The 18,041-nt window shown below is 41.0% G+C and overlaps 1 protein-coding gene across 11 annotated transcripts in view; it reads right to left on the bottom strand.

Annotated features, from left to right (window-relative positions):
• The window catches only part of PML (PML nuclear body scaffold), a 47,747-nt gene that overhangs the window by 27,978 nt on the left and 1,728 nt on the right, over window positions 1-18,041 (bottom strand). For all 11 annotated transcript variants that reach the window (XR_014260480.1, XR_014260481.1, XM_082449447.1 and 8 more), the window contains exon 2: window positions 17,360-17,826. Coding sequence is in view for 9 of the 11 variants with exons in the window: in XM_082449447.1 (XP_082305573.1) it covers window positions 17,360-17,826 (467 nt within the window). In the remaining 2 variants the exon portion in view is untranslated. The remainder of the gene's footprint in view (window positions 1-17,359; window positions 17,827-18,041) is intronic.

Genomic DNA, 18,041 nt, shown 5'->3' with positions numbered 1-18,041 from the left:
GTGCTTTGTGACCACCTAGAGGGGTGGGATGGGGAGGGTGGGAGGGAGGGAGATGCAAGAGGGAAGAGATATGGGAACATATTGTATGTGTATAACTGATTCACTTTGTTATAAAGCAGAAGCTAACACACCATTGTAAGGCAATTATACTTCAATAAAGATGTTTAAAAAAAAAAAAAAAAAGAATGTTAATCATCTCTTCCCAGCGTTTCTGAATTTCCTTTCCCCACCTCGGAGGCAACTAGATGAGCACCCTGGGTGCATCCTTCACACCTCTCTCTAGTCAAACAGCTTTACATAAATATCCAGACTATGCTGCTGCTAGCAGAATTCTAAGGACTTGATACATTTCATTCCACTTAATCCTCCGTAGAGTTTCTTAAGGGAGAATTACTGTTATCCTCATTTCACAGATAAAGAAACCAAGACATTCAGAGTTTAAATAATTGGCTCAAATATCTACCACAGTTTTGGGCAGGTTGATGTTCTTAAAAAAAATAAGAGCATGCTAAACCTTTGTAACTTCCTCCTTTAATTGAACTTTTGTTCAGGACACTCCTCTAGGTCTGCAAGTATGGATCTGATGTATTCTCGTTAATAGCTTCTTTACATTCCAGATGGACCACACTGATTCATTCATCCTGTTAATGGACATTCCAGTGATTTCCTGTTTGTGCATTTTTCCCCAATATGCACAATGCTTTCTGTAGCCTAATGCATGCATCCTTTTGTTTCTATGAAATACATTACAAAATAATAGGATTGCTAGATCAAAGAGTATGTATATTTTTATTTATTTAATATATTTTAGCCAGCAGACACTTCCATAGCATTTACTATGTGTCAGACACTATTATAAGCATTTGACAAATATCAGCTCATTTAATCCTTCTAACAATCCTATGGAGTGGGGATTATTATTATCCCTATTTTAAGGATGGGGAAACTGAGCAAGAGGTACAATAACTTGTCCAAGGTCACACAATTAGTAAGTGGTAGAGTCCAGATGCAAATTGTAGTAGGCAGAATAATGGCCCCCATCCAAGTACTAATTCCTGGAACCTGAATATGGTACCTTACATGGCAAAAGAGACTTGACAGGTGTGATTACATTAAGGATCTTGAGATGGGAAGATTATCCAGGATTATCTGGGTGGACCCAATGTAATCACAAGAGTCCTCATAAAGGAAAGAGGCAGGAGGCAGGAGAGTGAGAGAAGAGAGAGGTGATGATGGAAGTAGAGGTCACAGTGACACTATCCTGCTGGCTTTGAAGATGGAAGGGGATCATGAAATACAGAATGCAGGCAGCCTCTAGAAGCTGGAAAAGGAAAGAAAACGGATTCTCCTCAAGAGCCTCCAGAAGGAACACAGCCCAACTGACGTCATGATTTTAGCTCAATGAGACCCATTTCAGACTTCTGACCTCCAGAGGTACAAAATGATATATCTCTAATGGTTTAGGTCCCTAAATTTGTGGTAGATGTTACAGCAGCAACAGGAAACTAATATAAAAACCCAAGCAGCCTGGCTCAGAGTCCATGCTCTGAAACACTGCAGTCCTGCTTCTTCAAATATTACCAGGAAAAATATTAGTCACTTCCCTAGAAATACTGCTGTAATTTACTCTCACCAGCAATGAAAATAATAAGTTAGCCCACCTGAGGCCAGGAGAAAGGATTTTAGCTGGAGCCACTTTGGCCTTAATTACTGAGATCAACTTGTCCCAGAACTGCCAACAGAGAGCCTGCTGGCTGACCCAATTCTAAAATCTTGACACCAGGTACTAGTCCTCAGCTTTGCCAGCTCTCAACCTACCCAAGTCACCCAAGGTGGTAAGGTCCCAGGGCTTGACTCTCCTGCTCAAACACAGGAGACTTATGCCATGCTAGCAAAGCTTTTCTGCAGACAGAAAAGTGTGTGGAAAGTGGGATGGGGGTTGCCACTGGGTCATGAGCCTTGAGCTCCTCCAGCCTCAGGAAATCGGATCTAAGTAACAGAGACCCACGTCACCCAGAGGCAGGGCCAGTGGCTGTGGTAAGTGGCAGGTGGAGCAGAGAAAAAAGCTGGGCAGATGTGGATCTGACCTCAGTTCTGTGCCCTTCCTTGGCAGGTCATTTAACCTCTCTGCACCTCAGTTTTCTTACCTGTAAAATAGGGATAATTCCTACCTCATATGGGAGTGCTGGAGAGGATCAAATGAGGTAAGCCCTACATGAATGTCTTTAAAAAAGACTATGATTATAATTGACTGAAATATTAGTGCTCCCTAATTAGACACTACTAATGAGAAATGTTAAGCAATTATGAAAGGAATGAATAACTCGACAGAGGGCAATCTGGCAGTATTCATCAAAATTACAAATGTATTTATCCTTTGACCCAGCACTCTCCCTTCTAGATATCTTTTCTGCAGCTCTATCTCCATACATAAAAAATAACATTTGTACAACGTAACACAGTCCATAATAGCAAAGAATAGAAACAACCTAAGTGCCCATCACTAGGCAATGAGTTACATAAATTACAATGCACCCGTACAATGGAGTACTATGCAGCTGAAAAACACTGAGGAAGTTCATTATATGGAAAAATCTCTCTGGCAAAATAAGGATAATAATAGGAGTATTAGGAGGATTCGATGAGTTAATATATATAAAAGGTTAGAACAGTGACTACCATATAATGTGTTCAATTATGACAATGTACATTTTAAGTAAAAAAATCAAGGCGTAGAAGTGTATTATAGGGGACCTCCCCTGGTGGCGCAGTGGTTAAGAATCTGCCTGCCAATGCAGGGGACACGGGTTCGATCCCTGGGCCGGGAAGGTCCCACGTGCCGTGGAGCAACTAAGCCCGGGCACCACAACTACTGAGCCTGCGTACCACAACTACTAAAGCTTGTGCGCCCTAGAGCCCGCACACCACAACTACTGAAGCCTGTGTGCCTAGAGCCCATTCCCTGCAACAAGAGAAGCCACCGCAATGAGATGCCCGTGCACCACAATGAAGAGCAGCCCCCGCTCGCCGCAACTAGAGAAAGCCCGCGTGCAGCAACAAAGACCCAACGCAGCCAAAAAAAAACCCAAAGTGCATTATAGGATGCTGCCTTTTGTGTAAGAATGGAGAAAAATAAGAATATATTGATATTTGATTGCATTTGAATAAAGAAACCTTGGAAGGATACAAATTAATAAAAGTATTTACAGGATGGGGCAGGGAAGAGGTGGAGTGAGGCATTTCACTGTATGCCTTTTAGGTTGCTCTCATGTTTGAACCTTGTGAATGTATTGATATTACCTATGTTTTTAATTAAAGAACAGAATTCTACTAGATGTGGGCAATTAGATAGGCTATAGAAATAAAGGGAGAACTAGAACCAGTTGTCATTTTCCTAGCTTTGGATCCATGGGAGAGGGGCTGAGACCGAGGTGAGTGACTCTTCCTTAGAAAGAGTGCTCCAGGCCTGGGAAGGGGACCCCTAGGGTGGCCTGGCTGGAGGGAGAGCAAGACTTGCTGGGGGGACCACAGTCTCTGCTGGGTCCTCTTCTTAAGCCCCTTTTGCCCCAAATGGGGTCTCCCCAGGGAAACCAGCCACCCCTGCCCCTCTGGATGGAAGGAGACAATTGGCTTCAGGTCTCTGTTGAGGGGCCTGCATCAGACGCCCTGGGGTCCAAAGCCCCCAACTTTCTGATAAGACTGAGGTGCAAACCCTGAATCAGAATGACCCATTTTGGGCCTGCCACCCAAGACCAAGGATGACTTCCTTGGCCTAGGGTTCCTTCACCCTCATTCAAAGGACACTTACTGAGCACCCACTATGTGCTTGGCACTTTTGGGGGAGACAGAGGTGAGGTGGGCACCTACCCACAAGGAGCTCCATGACAAGGACCCAGACTTAACACAGACAGAGAGGTGTAGCTCTGGAAAGCAAAAGGGCACTTATTTGCTTCTGTAAGACTCGAAAGAATGAACTAAAACACCATGGAATCAATAAGAAGTTGCTCAGCAAAGTGGCTGGATTATACCAGAATTAAGAGAAGAAAACAGCTTAATTCTATTCCAGCAAAGCAAATGAAAAGAAATATGGAAAAATTTTCCATGTTCTCATTCACAACAGCAATTTTAAAAATGCTAAAAAAAAAAAAATACCTAGACATAATCCTAGCAAGAAATACATAGAACTTATATGGAGTAAATGACAAAAACCCACTAAGAGAGAAAGTCTAAAAACAGAAAAGTGTATCAAGGTCCCGACTGGAGAGACTAAATAGTATAATATTAATTTTCCTCAAGTTAATATAAAGGTTTAAAGCAATTTGAGCCAAATTACGAATGAGATTTTAAAACTCAACCAACTGATTCTAAATCTCACATGATGAAAAAAAAGAAAAAAGAATAAATTTCACATGAAGGAGTAAACAGATCAAATAGCTAAGAAATTTTTTGAAAAATCAGTGTAAGGAAGGGGATTTTCTCTGCCACTGACAACATTATAGAACTACCTTATTAAAAGTGTACATACTAGTCTAATAGGAGAATGATCAGCACAACAGACCAGATAGTCCTGAAAGAGGCCCTGGCATCTATCAGAATGTAATATTTTATATAATAAACAAAGCATCCCAAACTAACGGACATTAAAGGATTTTCAACTATTAGATCATGAAAACTGGCTACAGGGGGGGAAATAAATCAAGTTCGAGCTTTGCTTCATACACTACACCAAGATATATTTTTGATGAATCGGAGTTAAATATGAAAAATAACACCATGGAGACATAATAGTTGACTATTTACTCTCACGACGGTAAAGACCTTATAACCACTGAAGAAGTGGAAGAAATCATACTATCAACAGATGCAGCTGCCTGAAAATTCAAAACTATCTATTTTTTGGAAAGACATTCATGACCTCCTATTATAAGAAAAGCACACTTTGTAACACTAAGTGTTGTTCATTCTGTTTTAGATGATTATAGAGACAGCAGGAAGGAAAGGAAAAAGTCTAGATTGATAGTAGTTACCTCTTTCTCTTCCTCCTTCCCCGTTTTTACTTACTGAGATTTTCCAAAAGTTTCCGTAATCAATTCTAAACAAACGAGTTTGGACTTCAAATAGGAGGCAATGGGGAACCGTAAAAGAACATCCCCTCTAGGAATTACAACAAGCTCTTTCTCTTCTGCCTTGTGATATATTGTTTTGTTTATCCCTTTATGACTGTTCAGCGAATTGACTGCATGATTAATATCTTAATAGAAACCCCAACATGTTTCCTGGGTTCTCAGTCTTCCCATCCAAAAGCTGCCTGTGTCTAAACTGCCATCCCAGAGGCCACGTGACAGCAGACAGGGTATGGGTTCTGGAGACAGCCCGACCTAGGCCTGAATCTGAGCTCCTCTACAATTCCTAGCTATGAGGCCTTGAGTAAATTACTTTCTCTCTCTGAGTCTTAATTTCCCCATCTATACAATGGGCATAAGGATGCTCTCTCATAGACTGTTACAAAGACGAGGGGCTGGTGTATGTGAAGTGACCAGCACAGTGCCAGATACACATTGGACATTCTGGAGCTGTGAAAGAAGAGGGGGCATTAACCACACATGTACACGTGGCTTGGGAGAGCCCTGCTGCTGGTGGGTGAGCCTCTCAACCTCAGGCAGTAAGGAAACATCACCACTGAGTGTGGTCTCTGGGCTGTTCCCTTCCCAGTAGGGACATGCCGCCCTAGACCAGCCACACTTCCCACTAGGACCAGAGCAGCATGGCACTTCTGCTGTCCTAGGAAACAGGGTAACTCAGAATTCAGGAAGCAAAAATCCTATGAAAACAGGACCAGTGGAGGAGAGATGGCAAAACTCCAGGGCAGGCCCTGGCTTGCCTGAATGGTGATGGAAAAACTCTCCACTTCACCGCCCCCATCTCAACAAGGGTTGACGGGAGATCTCACTTTGGTGGAGTATGGAAAGGAGCAGCCTCCTTTGGAAATTCAAATAATTAGCTAGAGGGTAATTAAAGGGATCCGTCAGTCATTTACACAGTAGTATGGATGCATTTAATGAGGCTGGTTTCCTGCCGTCTCCAGGGTGACACAGTTGAGGAAATAAGATTTCTGAAGCCAGGAGAGGAGATGTGTAATTGTAGAGACTGGGATGCTCAAAGAGAGTGAAAGCATTATTCCTGTTGACCTCCCCTCCTCCAACTATTCATTAGTTGAGAAGGTGGTGACACAGATAGGAAAACCTGCGGTCTCAGAGAGGAAGATAACAGAAGTTAAGAGAAGCAGCAAAGAGGGACTTCCCTGGTGGCGCAGTGGTTAAGAATCCGCCTGCCAATTGCAGGGGACACGGGTTCAAGCCCTGGTCCGGGAAGATCCCACATGTCGCGGAGCAACTAAGTCTGTGCGCCACAACTACTGAGCCTGCGCTCTGGAGCCCACGAGCCACAACTACTGAGCCCACGCACCGCAGCTACTGAAGCCCACACACCTAGAGCCCGTGCTCCTCAACAAGAAAAGCCACCACAGTGAGAAGCCCGCGCACCACAACGAAGAGTAGCCCCCGCTCGCTGCAACTAGAGTAAAGCCCACGAGCAGCAACGAAGACCCAACGCAACCAAAAGTAAATAAATAAAATAAATTAAAAAAAAAAAAAAAAGAGAAGCAGCAAAGAAAGAGGAGAGGAGGGAGCCTTGTCTATTTCACACTATGGTCTTATGCTGGTCCCACACCCAAGAAAGAGGAAGAGAAAGTTTGTAGTTTCCCTTCCCCACTCTTTTCTATGTAGGTCTCTGCTTTCAAGACTGGCATATCCATGGTGGACAGTGTTCTGCTGGGCCACGTCACTCATTCAGTAGGTAGCAGGTGCACTGCTGCATGGGTGCCCTGCCTCTCCTGCCCTCTCTGTGGCAGTGAATGGCACTACTGTTCAAAGGCCACTCAAGCCAAAGATCAAGGGGAATTCCAGATTCCTCCCCTCTTCGACTGCTTCAACAATAACTCATTATTAAGTCTTGTTAAGGTCTACCTTCATTTACTTAAAAAAAATTACTGAGTACCAGCTATGTACAGGTATGGGGCTAGAATGTAGAGACGATTAAGGTAGAATTCTGGTTCCTAAATCTGTCACATCAGTTCCCATTGATACTGCCTTTGTTCTTGCCCCAATTATGGCTTATCTCCTTTAGCACTGTCCCCTAATAGGCCTCCTTGCCTCTGGTCTCTCCAATCAACCTTTCCCAGTGCCACCACATGGTATTTCTAAAATGTGATCATCTGGGAATTCCCTGGCGGTCCAGTGGTTAGGACTCCGTGCTTTCACTGCCAAGGGCCCTGGTTTGATCCCTAGTCAGGGAACTGAGATCCCACAAGCTGCGTGGAGCAGCCAAAAAAAAAAAAAAAAAAAAGTGATTATCACCATACACTGAGGTGACTGCAATGATGCCCCTTGGAAATACAGTCAGAATAGTATCAAGTGCAAGAAATATCTTAGGTAACACATAAGTAATATGTTAATGAAGGAGATTCAATTTTTGAACAAAGATCACTTGGGCAAATTCACTGAGTTTTATAATAATGCACTATAATTATATAGTATTGGATATTAGTGAACATGAACACAATTTGGATTTACATGCCAGTAAATGTTGCAAGAGGACAAGGCAAAGTTTATCACATAGATAAGTACAGTGATTACTTATTAATCTGATTAAGCTATTTCACTTAAATCCAAGCTAATTTCAATAAATAAAACAGCAAGAGATGGAAATAGCTGAAACAATCAATTAACTAAAGCCATGAATAAGAAAAATGCTATTGGATATTAAGGTAACAATAACTTAATACTGTATTAAATAACATATGGTATAAACAGGCAGCTCTTCTGTTTAGTTGTACCTATCTCAAAATACCTCCCCAACTCTAACAGCTTCGGCAGAACAAATCCAAACTGTAAAACACGCCAAAGCGGGCTTCCCTGGTGGCGCAGTGGCTGAGAATCCGCCTGCCAATGCAGGGGACACGGGTTCGATCCTTGGTCCAGGAAGATCCCACACGTCGTGGAGCAACTAAGCCCATGCGCCACAACTACTGAGCCTGTGCTCTAGAGCCCGTGAGCCACAACTAGTGAGCCCACGTGCCGCAACTACTAAAGCCCGTGCGCCTAGAGCCCGTGCTCCACAAGAGAAGCCACCGCAATGAGAAGCCCGCGCACTGCAACGAAGAGTAGCCCCTGCTCGCCGCCAACTAGAGAAAGCCCGCGCACAGCAAAGAAGACCCAACACAGCCAAAAATAAAATAATTAAGTAAATAAATTTATTTTTTAAAAAATATGCCAAAGCAGGCATTTGTTACAAAATTCAATGACTATAAAGTTAATCATTAAATGTTAATAGAATCTGGTGACATCAGAAACAAGCAGTAACTCCTTACGTGACACAAACAATTTTGATATCCTCCAGAAGTACTTTTATTAAAATAGGTATAAAATGATTTTATGTAGCTCTGAGTGTATACTGTGGTTCTGATCTTTGTTACTCATTCAATACTCACTAAATATTTAAGTTTCCCCCAAACTGTGGTAATACTCTTAAGATTACTAATCAGAAAAAAAATAAAATCATAAATTAAAAACTGTAATACTAATGGTAATAGAGCAAGAGGAAAATGAGAAGGAAAGGAATTGGAAGAAAGAGGAGGAGGGGTTATGTTAGAAAATTTCATTGAAATAAACAGAATTTTTAAACTAAAGGAGCAAGCCGGGTTTCAGAATAATTTGATACAATATGCTCCACACCAAGACAGCTTGGTTAAATTGATAAACTTAAGGAATGGAAAATATCTTTAGGCATGGAGACAGAAAAAGCAAATAAATTTGGCCTCAGGCCTCTCCTGGGGGACGTTTGATGCTCGAAGATAATGCAGCAAAGTCTACAAAGCTCTAAAGGAAAGACCGTGACCAGGTATATTACACCCAGCCAAGATGTCATGCAAGCGTAAAAGCAACTGATAGACATTCTCAACACCAAGACACTCTAGGAATTCAGAACACAGAAGTCCTTCTTGAGAAAAACTGCTGATTGACAACATCCTTCCAACCAGGAGCTGAATCAAAACAAAGAATCCATGAAAAGTGGTGTTAAAGTGAAAGGACCAGTGCTGTGAATTACAGCCATTGTGACATGGAACCAAGACTACAAACGTGGGAGTGGACCATCCTGATCTTTCATGGCAAAGACTTTGTTACTGTCTAAAATGGATGCATTTCATTAAAAACAAACTATAATGACTCCAGCCTCTTGATGCCTTAGTAATTTTTTTGCTTAATCTTAGAGAGGTCTTTTAGGAAATATTTTAGGATGAAGAAATATTTCTTTGAAGTTTAGCAAGTCTAATTTTACTTTAGTATCTTTTTCTTTCATCAAAGTCAAGGAAAATTAAATTTAACATTGCTTAAATAGCATGCTTCCTTTGAAGAAGCTAATTGTAAGGGAAGATACACTCTGAGCTGGAAACAAGCAACTTGTAGAATCCTTTTTTTGCAACTCGGCCGGGTTGTTAGTTGAAAACTACCTGTATGTGGAGGCTGGCAGCACCAGGACAGACTCTGCAGAGTCTGCAGTCAGGAAATCCTGCATCCTGTCCTGGCCCTAGCTCGGATAAGATCTCCTATTTGCGGATGAGCTCCCATTAATGTCTGGGCCTCTTGCAACAATTCTCTCTTCCTCAATAATCTTATAGGAGGGTCTGGGAATTAAGGTAACAGCACAGGAAAAAACATCTCAAAAGACAGGAAAGTGCTTTATTGTGTTAAGAAGAGGTTAAATCCAACCAGAAGAGCCCATTCTCTGACCATATTGGAAAAGGTTTCAGTTTCCTATTGAAAGGCGCTGCCCAGGTACCAAGGGATCGGGGAGCGTCACTCAAGGCTGATTTTAAGTCTGTCCCCTGCACTCTGGTTCCTGCCACCACTGCGTGATGTCCACCTCTGCCCTGAACCCTCCCCTGGGCTGCCCAGGATGCCTCTCCCCACCTGTTGCCAATCACTCCAACTTCTGGTCTTGGGAGCTCTTTTCCCAGTTTATGATCTCATCATACGTCTCAAACTTGAACAATAGGTCTTTCATTTTCCCCACTCAACTGTAACTAAAGCTCTTCCCGCTACAAGTTTTGATGGTCCTGGATTAATTCCCCTACCCCATCCAGCCAAGCTTTGGGATCTGACACCCCAACATGGGTCTCATCGACAGTCCTAAACCCCCATTACCCTTGGCTGCAAGGCACTCTGCAGCGCTCCCCAGCACATGTGATGAAAAGGCTGGCAGCCACCTTGACCTCCAGGTCAGGCAGGTCATGGCCGTGTGAGACTCTGGCCTTCTCCCCATGCTGCCACCTCTGCATTCTTGCAGGCCTCACCCCCACCTGCACCATGGCTCAGCCTCCTAATGCAGCTCCCTTTCCCCAGGTCCAGATTCTTTGCTTCAGTTCCGCTTGGGTCATATATCCAACAGTAAGGTGGTAAATCTCAAATTCTTTATGGAATAGGGTAAAATGTAAATAAGCATGCAGCCAAAGAAAAAAAATCCTGGTCTCCTTGCTCCTAAACTTGCCCACTTCAATCAAAGTACCAGAGTGCAGAAGAGGATCTGAACATTATCCCACTCTCTGCCTTAATACCACCAGTGGGTTTCCAACAGAGTCCCCAAAGGTCCATTCACACTGTGTTCTACAGGATACTCGCTGGTACAAGAGTAAACTGCAGGAAAATGGAGCAAACTGAGAACATTCCTTTGTCCCGGAAATTGTAGGATAGAGTCCAAACTCCTCCAACTCTCCCATGTTTGACCCTAGCTCACCCTTCCAGACCCTGCCCTCCAGCACAGCCTTTACTTGCAGTTCCTGAAGTGCAGCAGACTTGCTGGTGCCTCTGCCTTTGCACATGCTCCCTCCCCTCTCTGCTTCCTTACAGGCCAGGCTAAGTGTGACACCCCCTTGGAAGCTGCCATCGCCAGCCAATCCAGGCTGGGCAGGTGGCCTTTTCTGAGATCACATGCCTGGTGCCTGCCTTCCTTCTTCCTTCTGCCCTTAAATAACTGAGCACACACGGGATGTCAGCCGTCTGGCAAGGGAAAATATGAGGGAGAGGACTGTGTCTTATCACACTGTCCTAAGGGCGACTATCAGCACAGAGTGACAATGGTGAGCAGGCTTCCTTGAAGCACTTTGTAGCCTTGATTGTTAACTGCAGATCTGGTTCCTCCAGCAGACTGTGACCTCAGAGGGCCAGGGCTGTATCTGTTTGTACTTATACCCTAGCACCTAGCAGAGGGCTTCCTACATAGTAGGAATGTGGGCTGAAAGAATGGACTCCACAGGCATGGTGATCAAATGCCAATGGCCCCAGGGAGGACACTCCCAGGCTGAGTTTGAAAGTTTAAAGCCACTTCTGATGCTGCTCCCAGTGTGAGCCCTAAGTCAGCTCAATGTCAAAGGATGGAATGGTTTATTATTGACTTGTAACCTGCAGGAAGTTGTGGGTTATTTATGACACTGAGGTTTTGTGCAGAAGAAACAAGTTGAGTTTTCCTAGTAACCACTGGTAGATTGTGAAACAACTGTGAATTGTGACTGTGTGTGTACGATTTTTAAGCAATACTGTCAGGTTTTTGAAGCCATCTACCATGCTCAAGGGAAAAGAATCCTGTTCTCTTGCTGGCTGGACCTCCTTGCCCCTTGTACCTTGCCCACTGTGGAGAAATCCACTCCCCATCCTAGAGGTGAAGCACTCTGTAAGCTACCACCATCTGGGGCTCTGGGAGAGGCCCCATCCTCACTGCAGGGTAGGAGATGTAAACTGTGGTTTATCCAATTGCTGCCAGCCCCTATCAGCTACTAAGACTGTGCAGTCTAGATGTCCACATGTACATGTGAGCAGACAACACAGAACCACAGGACCTACAAAGAGAATCAGCAGCCAAAATGGGGACCAAACTGATTCCTGGCTCACACTGAAAAAAAGGGTAATATAGGAAACATAAACCTTCTAAAAATTCTAAGTTTGTTTTTCAGGGAGATTTAAGAATATACACTGAGAAAACAAGAACAGGCTGACAAGAAAAAGCATCCTGAGAACACTGCCCTTGTTCAGCAATTAAAAAAACATGATTGCAATTGTTGCAGCACCATGGATGGACCTAGAGACTGTCATACTGAGTGAAATAAGTCAGGCAGAGAAAGATAAGTATCATATGATCTCACTTATATGTGGAATCTAAAAAAATGATACAAATGAACTTATTTACAAAGTAGAAACATAGTCACAGATGTAAAACACAAACTTAAGGGTTGTGGGGGAAAGTGGGGGAGGAGGGATAAATTGGGAGATTGGTATTGACATATACACAGTACAATATATAAAATAGATAACTAATAAGGACCTCCTGTATAGCACAGGGAACACTACTCAATACTCTGTAATGACCTATATGGGAAAAGAATCTAAAAAAGAATGGATATATGTATATGTATAACTGATTCACTTTGCTGTACAGCAGAAACTAACACAACATTGTAAATCAACTATACTCCAATAAAAAGTTAATTAAAAAAAAGCCACACACACAAAAAAACAATAGTTATAAAAAGAAAAAATAAGCAAATGAACAGAAATCAATATATAGAAAAGTAGAAGACAATTTCTTTGAGCTGAAGAAAGATTTGAGTTTTCAGTTCAACAACGTCAGAGAGGATTATTGAAAAAAGAAAAGACCTATAGCTTGATCAATCATTTTCAAGAATAAAGAAAAATTATATAAAAATCCTTAGCAAACAAAAACAGATTACCCACAGGGGAAAAATAATTAGATAATAATTAAATTTCTCCTTTGCAGCACTGGAGGCCACAAATTTATGAAGCAATGTGTATATATTCCAAGATGAAAGATTTGTGATTGTGACCTCAGAATTTTACACCTAGCTAAACTTTCCTTTAAATGTGACAGCAGAGAACTCCCTGGCGGTCCAGTGGTTAGGACTCCGTGCTCTCACTGCTGAGGGTCCAGGTTTGATCCCTAGTCAGGGAACTAAAATCCCACAAGCTGCGTGGCATGGCCAAAAATAAAAATAAAAAATAAATTAAAAAATAAATGTGACAGCAAATGAAGGACATGCAAGTTAAGACAATCAAGATTCCAGAAAGTAAACTCTGAAAAGCAACCAAAAAAAAATTACTTGAAGTAGTCCAGCCAAATGGGAAATTAATAACATTAAATAATTGAAGAAAGAGGAAGATATGTTATAGAAAAAATTATTGTGAGCAATGAAACTAATTAAAATCTAAGATTATAGATAACAAGTGGGTTATAATGTGATGATGACATTTAATAACTGTCAAAAAAGGATGCTTAGAATAGAAAAGACATAAAATTTGGTAATAATCTAGAACTAAAATTTCATGTAATTTCAACTATATCTGAATGTGGGAAGAGAAAGAGGGGAGAAGAAAAAGTATGCTAAAAGTTTTATCTTATCTGGAAGAACAATTGTAATCTACTCTTGATGGTGAGAGATACACACACACACACACACACACACACACACACACACACACACATGTTCTAATATGTTTGTTAAAAATTTAAACCAGAATAGAAAGAGGAGAGATATATATGATATATCTCTACAAAGAATACACATTTTTAAAAAATCCTAGGAATATGCTAGTCCACAGAATATGGTCCAAGGCCCCAAAGAAAACATCAGTATAGTCCCAGATATAACTCAAATACTAGGTGACCATACTGTAGAAATTAATATCAAATATTTAAATCAAACATCACAAGCCACTTGAAAATTTTAGAAAACTCCCTCCCCCAAACTCTTCTATCAAAGAAAAAATGTTTAAAAAGAGAAAAGACTGAAATTATAGATATTTGAGAAATGACTGACTATGATTACACTACATCAAAGTTATGGGATGCAGCCAATGTCATACTCACAGGAGAATGTATTAAACATAAGGATAACAAATAAATGAATTAAATGTTCAGTTAGATGATGAATAATGAGAGACAAGTAGAAGAAAGAAAATAATGATGATTAAAAACAAAATGATTAATTAGAAAAAAGGAAAACATTAATATCAGTAAGCAATAAAAGGAAAGACCAAAAAGCCAGTGCTTTGAAAAGATCACTAAAGTAACCACAAATATACAACATTAGAAATAAGAAAGGGAACACAATTACAGGTATAGAGGAGATTTTTAAATTATAAAAGATAACTCAGGATGAACTAGAAAACATTCCAAAAAATCTGATTCAAGATCCAAAAAAAAGAGGAAAAAAACCTACTCTTCAAAAAAGGTACCTGTATCAGATAGTTTTTCAAGAAACTTCTATAAGCTTGAATTGCTATGTTCTTTAAACTAGTCTACAGCAGAGAAATTATAAGAGTAGCATTTTAACATTTATTGAGTATTTAATATGTGCCAGGCACTATGCTAAGCAATTTATATATATTATCATGTTCAAAAAAGTTTGCAAACTCATTGAAAGAGTTGTCTTATCAAATGAATAAGAAAACTTGACAAGGAAATCATACATATTCATAAAATTTGATCACATTTATAAATATAGATAATAGCCTAAATAAAACAGTACTAAGTGGAATCTAGCTAGAAATTAAAATAATAGTATATCATGACCAAATAGAGTTCTTCCTCCCAGGAATTAAAAAATGGTTCAACATAAAGAAACCTATTGATATAATTCATCATATTAAAAGGTGAAAGGACATCTTCAGAGTCCAAAAGAACATCTATTCCTGAGTTAAAAATAAAACAAAATAACAGCAACAACAAAACTCTTAGAAAACTAGAACTGGGAGGCAACTTTCTTAATGTGATTTTTAAAAGTCACCTAAGGAAATCAATAATAAGCATCATACTAAACAAGAAAACATAAGAAACTTTCTCATGAAAGATAGGTACAAGACAAAGTTGCCTTTTCTAACCACTGCTTCACATTATTCAATACTGTCCTGGCAGTTCTGGCCAATCCAATGAAACAAAGCTACAAAGAGGTAATATGTATAAATACTGGAAAGAAAATAGTTTTTATTATTTGTAGGTGATATGACTGTTTACCTAGAAAATCCAAAAAATCAACTGAAAAACTTACAAGAATAAAAGAGCCCAATAAGATGGCTAGATGTAATATAAATATACATAAATTAATAGCATTAGTGAATGTTAATGATAACCAGTTAGAAATTATAATGGAAAAAGATTCCATTCATAATATTATTACATATTAGAAATTTCACTATAATTTAAAAGTTCAAGATGTTTGTGAATAAAACTATAAAACCCAAAGATATAACCAGAGATGAGGCCAATTCTTCCAAGATTTAATGCCATCTCAGTCAAAATCTCAATGAATATGTAAGTTCTGAAACTGCATGAATTGTAAGAGCAAAAGCAACTGTACAAATTATGAAAGCAAAATTATTTTTGAAGAAGAATGGGAATTCACCCTATCAAATATAAAGCTACAGAACTCCTTACAGTAGTAAGGATTAGCATAAGAATAGTTTGGTGCAAAACAGAGATTTACAAACATATTCATGACTACATGGACATTTAGTACAAGATTAAAAGGGCATTTCAGATCAAAGCAAGAGTGGATTATTCATAAGCTACAAGGATATATTGTACAACATGGGGAATATAGCCAATATTTTATAATAACTATAAATGAAGTATAACCTTTAAAAATTGTGAATCACTATATTGTACACCTGTAACATAGAATATTGTACATCAACTATACTTCGATTTTAAAAAATGGTAAAAAACAAACAAAAAGAGTGAATTATTCAATAAAAGTTGTTGAGAGAACTGGCTTTCCATTTGGAGAGAAATGCAAAGCAAGGGTTCTTACCTTATACCACACACAAAAATAAATTCCATGGGAATGAAAAATTTAACTATAAAAACAAATTATTAAAATAGAGTATAAGTAAATATTTTCAACATTGGCATGGGAAAAATCTTTCCTAGGATGATCAAACCCAGATACCATAAAGGAAGAGACTGATGGATTGGACTACAGAGAACTAAAAACTTAAACACGACACCTCATATTGAATGAATGACAAAGGTCAACACAGGAAAAATATCCGCACTATAACAAGCTCTTACAATTAAAGACTAATTCCTAAAAGTAAACAAACAAAGAAGCAAAGGACCTCAGGAGGCAATTCACAAATGCAGAAGCTCAATGGCCAACAAACATATGAAAAGCCACTGGACCTCAACCTTAACAATAAACAAAGAAATCCAAATTCCAACAATAGTATCAGCTGTGGAGGAATCTGGTAGTACAGGTGGTAAATCTCCAAGCAGGAAGTAAGCAAGCCACAGTCAGTTTAGCAGGAATGGAGCTCTGTCTGAGTGTGCCCCCAATGGGCAAAGAATACTTTCACTTTGCAAGCAGATCCCCAAGAATCTTATACAAGCTATCTATTGTGGGGGAGAGTATTAAAAGTTCACATAGGTATGCTACCTTTTTGCTTAAAGGAGGAAAAATAAGACCTATAAGACTATATACTCCTACGTGTGTGTATATTCACAAACTCTGGAAACATTCAAAACTGGTAACCATGGTTAAACGTGGATGGGGGAGGGAGAAGTGGTGGGTATTAGGCAGATGGGGGACAGAGTGGAATGGAGACTTTGTCCTCTCTATAAATTTTGTTTGTAATTTTTTGCACCATATAAATGTATTATCTACCCAAAAAATCCTGAATTAAAATCCTGTGCTGTTTAGTAAAAATCATTAATATTGGACACGACTTTTTTTTTTTTCTCATACAGACACTCACAGGAAGTGCGGTGTTCCGGTTTTAACTTTTCAGACAGAAACTAACTACCCACATCTCATTCTAGAATCCAGCTATACTGAGACTCCATGGCAGTGCTTCCGGAAAATTCCACTATAAGACTTTCTAAAGGGCAGTTTGGCCACATGTATCGAAATGTAAAACTTTCATAGCCCTTCACCTAGAAATGGCATTTCTAAAAATTTATCCTGAAGAAATGACTGGATATGGGTGAAAAGATGATTCTGCAGCATTATTTCTTATAAGGGGAAATTGGAAACTATTGCTATCCATCCATTCACACGGGACAGCATAAACTGTGGTCATCGCTATTGATGCTGCTGGTCTGTGGACCTTATTTTGAGTTGCAAGACGTTAGAAGCTCCTTGACCCACGTTCCCGGCTGTGAGACTTTGGAACTCTGTTCCCCGCACCTTCTACCTCGCTCTTAGATGCCTCACCCCACCCTGGGCAGGCCTGCTCACCTGGTCAGCGTAGGGTTGCGGTGGTTAGGGTTGGAACAGAAGATGTTGTTGGACTTGCGCGTGCCATCCAGAAAGTCCCGCGCCGACTGGCTGCGGAGTTCCGCCAGTGGCCGGGCCTCGTGCTTGAGGAACCACTGGTGCGCCTCGATGCACTTGGCGCAGAGGAGCTGCTCGCACTCGAAGCACCAGTAGTCGGCCGGCTCTTTGCAGCGGGTGCACAGTGCCTGCGCGTCCACGATTTGCCGGTACACCGACAGGCGCCGCTGCAAGCTTTCGAAGAAGACGTTGTCCAAGGCCTGCGCATCAGGGCCTGGGGGCCAGGGAGCCTGGCAGATGGGGCACTGCATGCCTGGCTCCTCCAGGCATCCTGAACACAGCGTGTGCAGACAAGGCAGCAGCTTGGGGCACTTGGCTTCTGCCCGGCAGCCCTGGCAGCGCAAGAACTGGAACTCTTCCTCCGTGGCTTGCTGGGGGATCAGAGAGGGAGGTGAGATCTGAAGTCCCAGGAGTCCCCACCCAATGGACACCCGCCCCTATGGCTGCAGGCTCAGAGTGGGACTTCCTATTCCATACCAGGCTGTCATTGGATGATGCGAAATCCAGGCTTATCAGTACCCCAATCCTCCACTTACTCAGGCCTTCCCACTCTCACTTCACAATTTACTGAGCATCTACTTCTCCT

This window comes from Balaenoptera physalus, assembly GCF_965194825.1.
Source record: "Balaenoptera physalus genome assembly, chromosome: 2".
Taxonomy (NCBI): Eukaryota; Metazoa; Chordata; class Mammalia; order Artiodactyla; family Balaenopteridae; genus Balaenoptera; species Balaenoptera physalus.
Note: the sequence above shows the minus strand (reverse complement) of the source record. Positions and strands in the feature narration are given on the sequence as shown.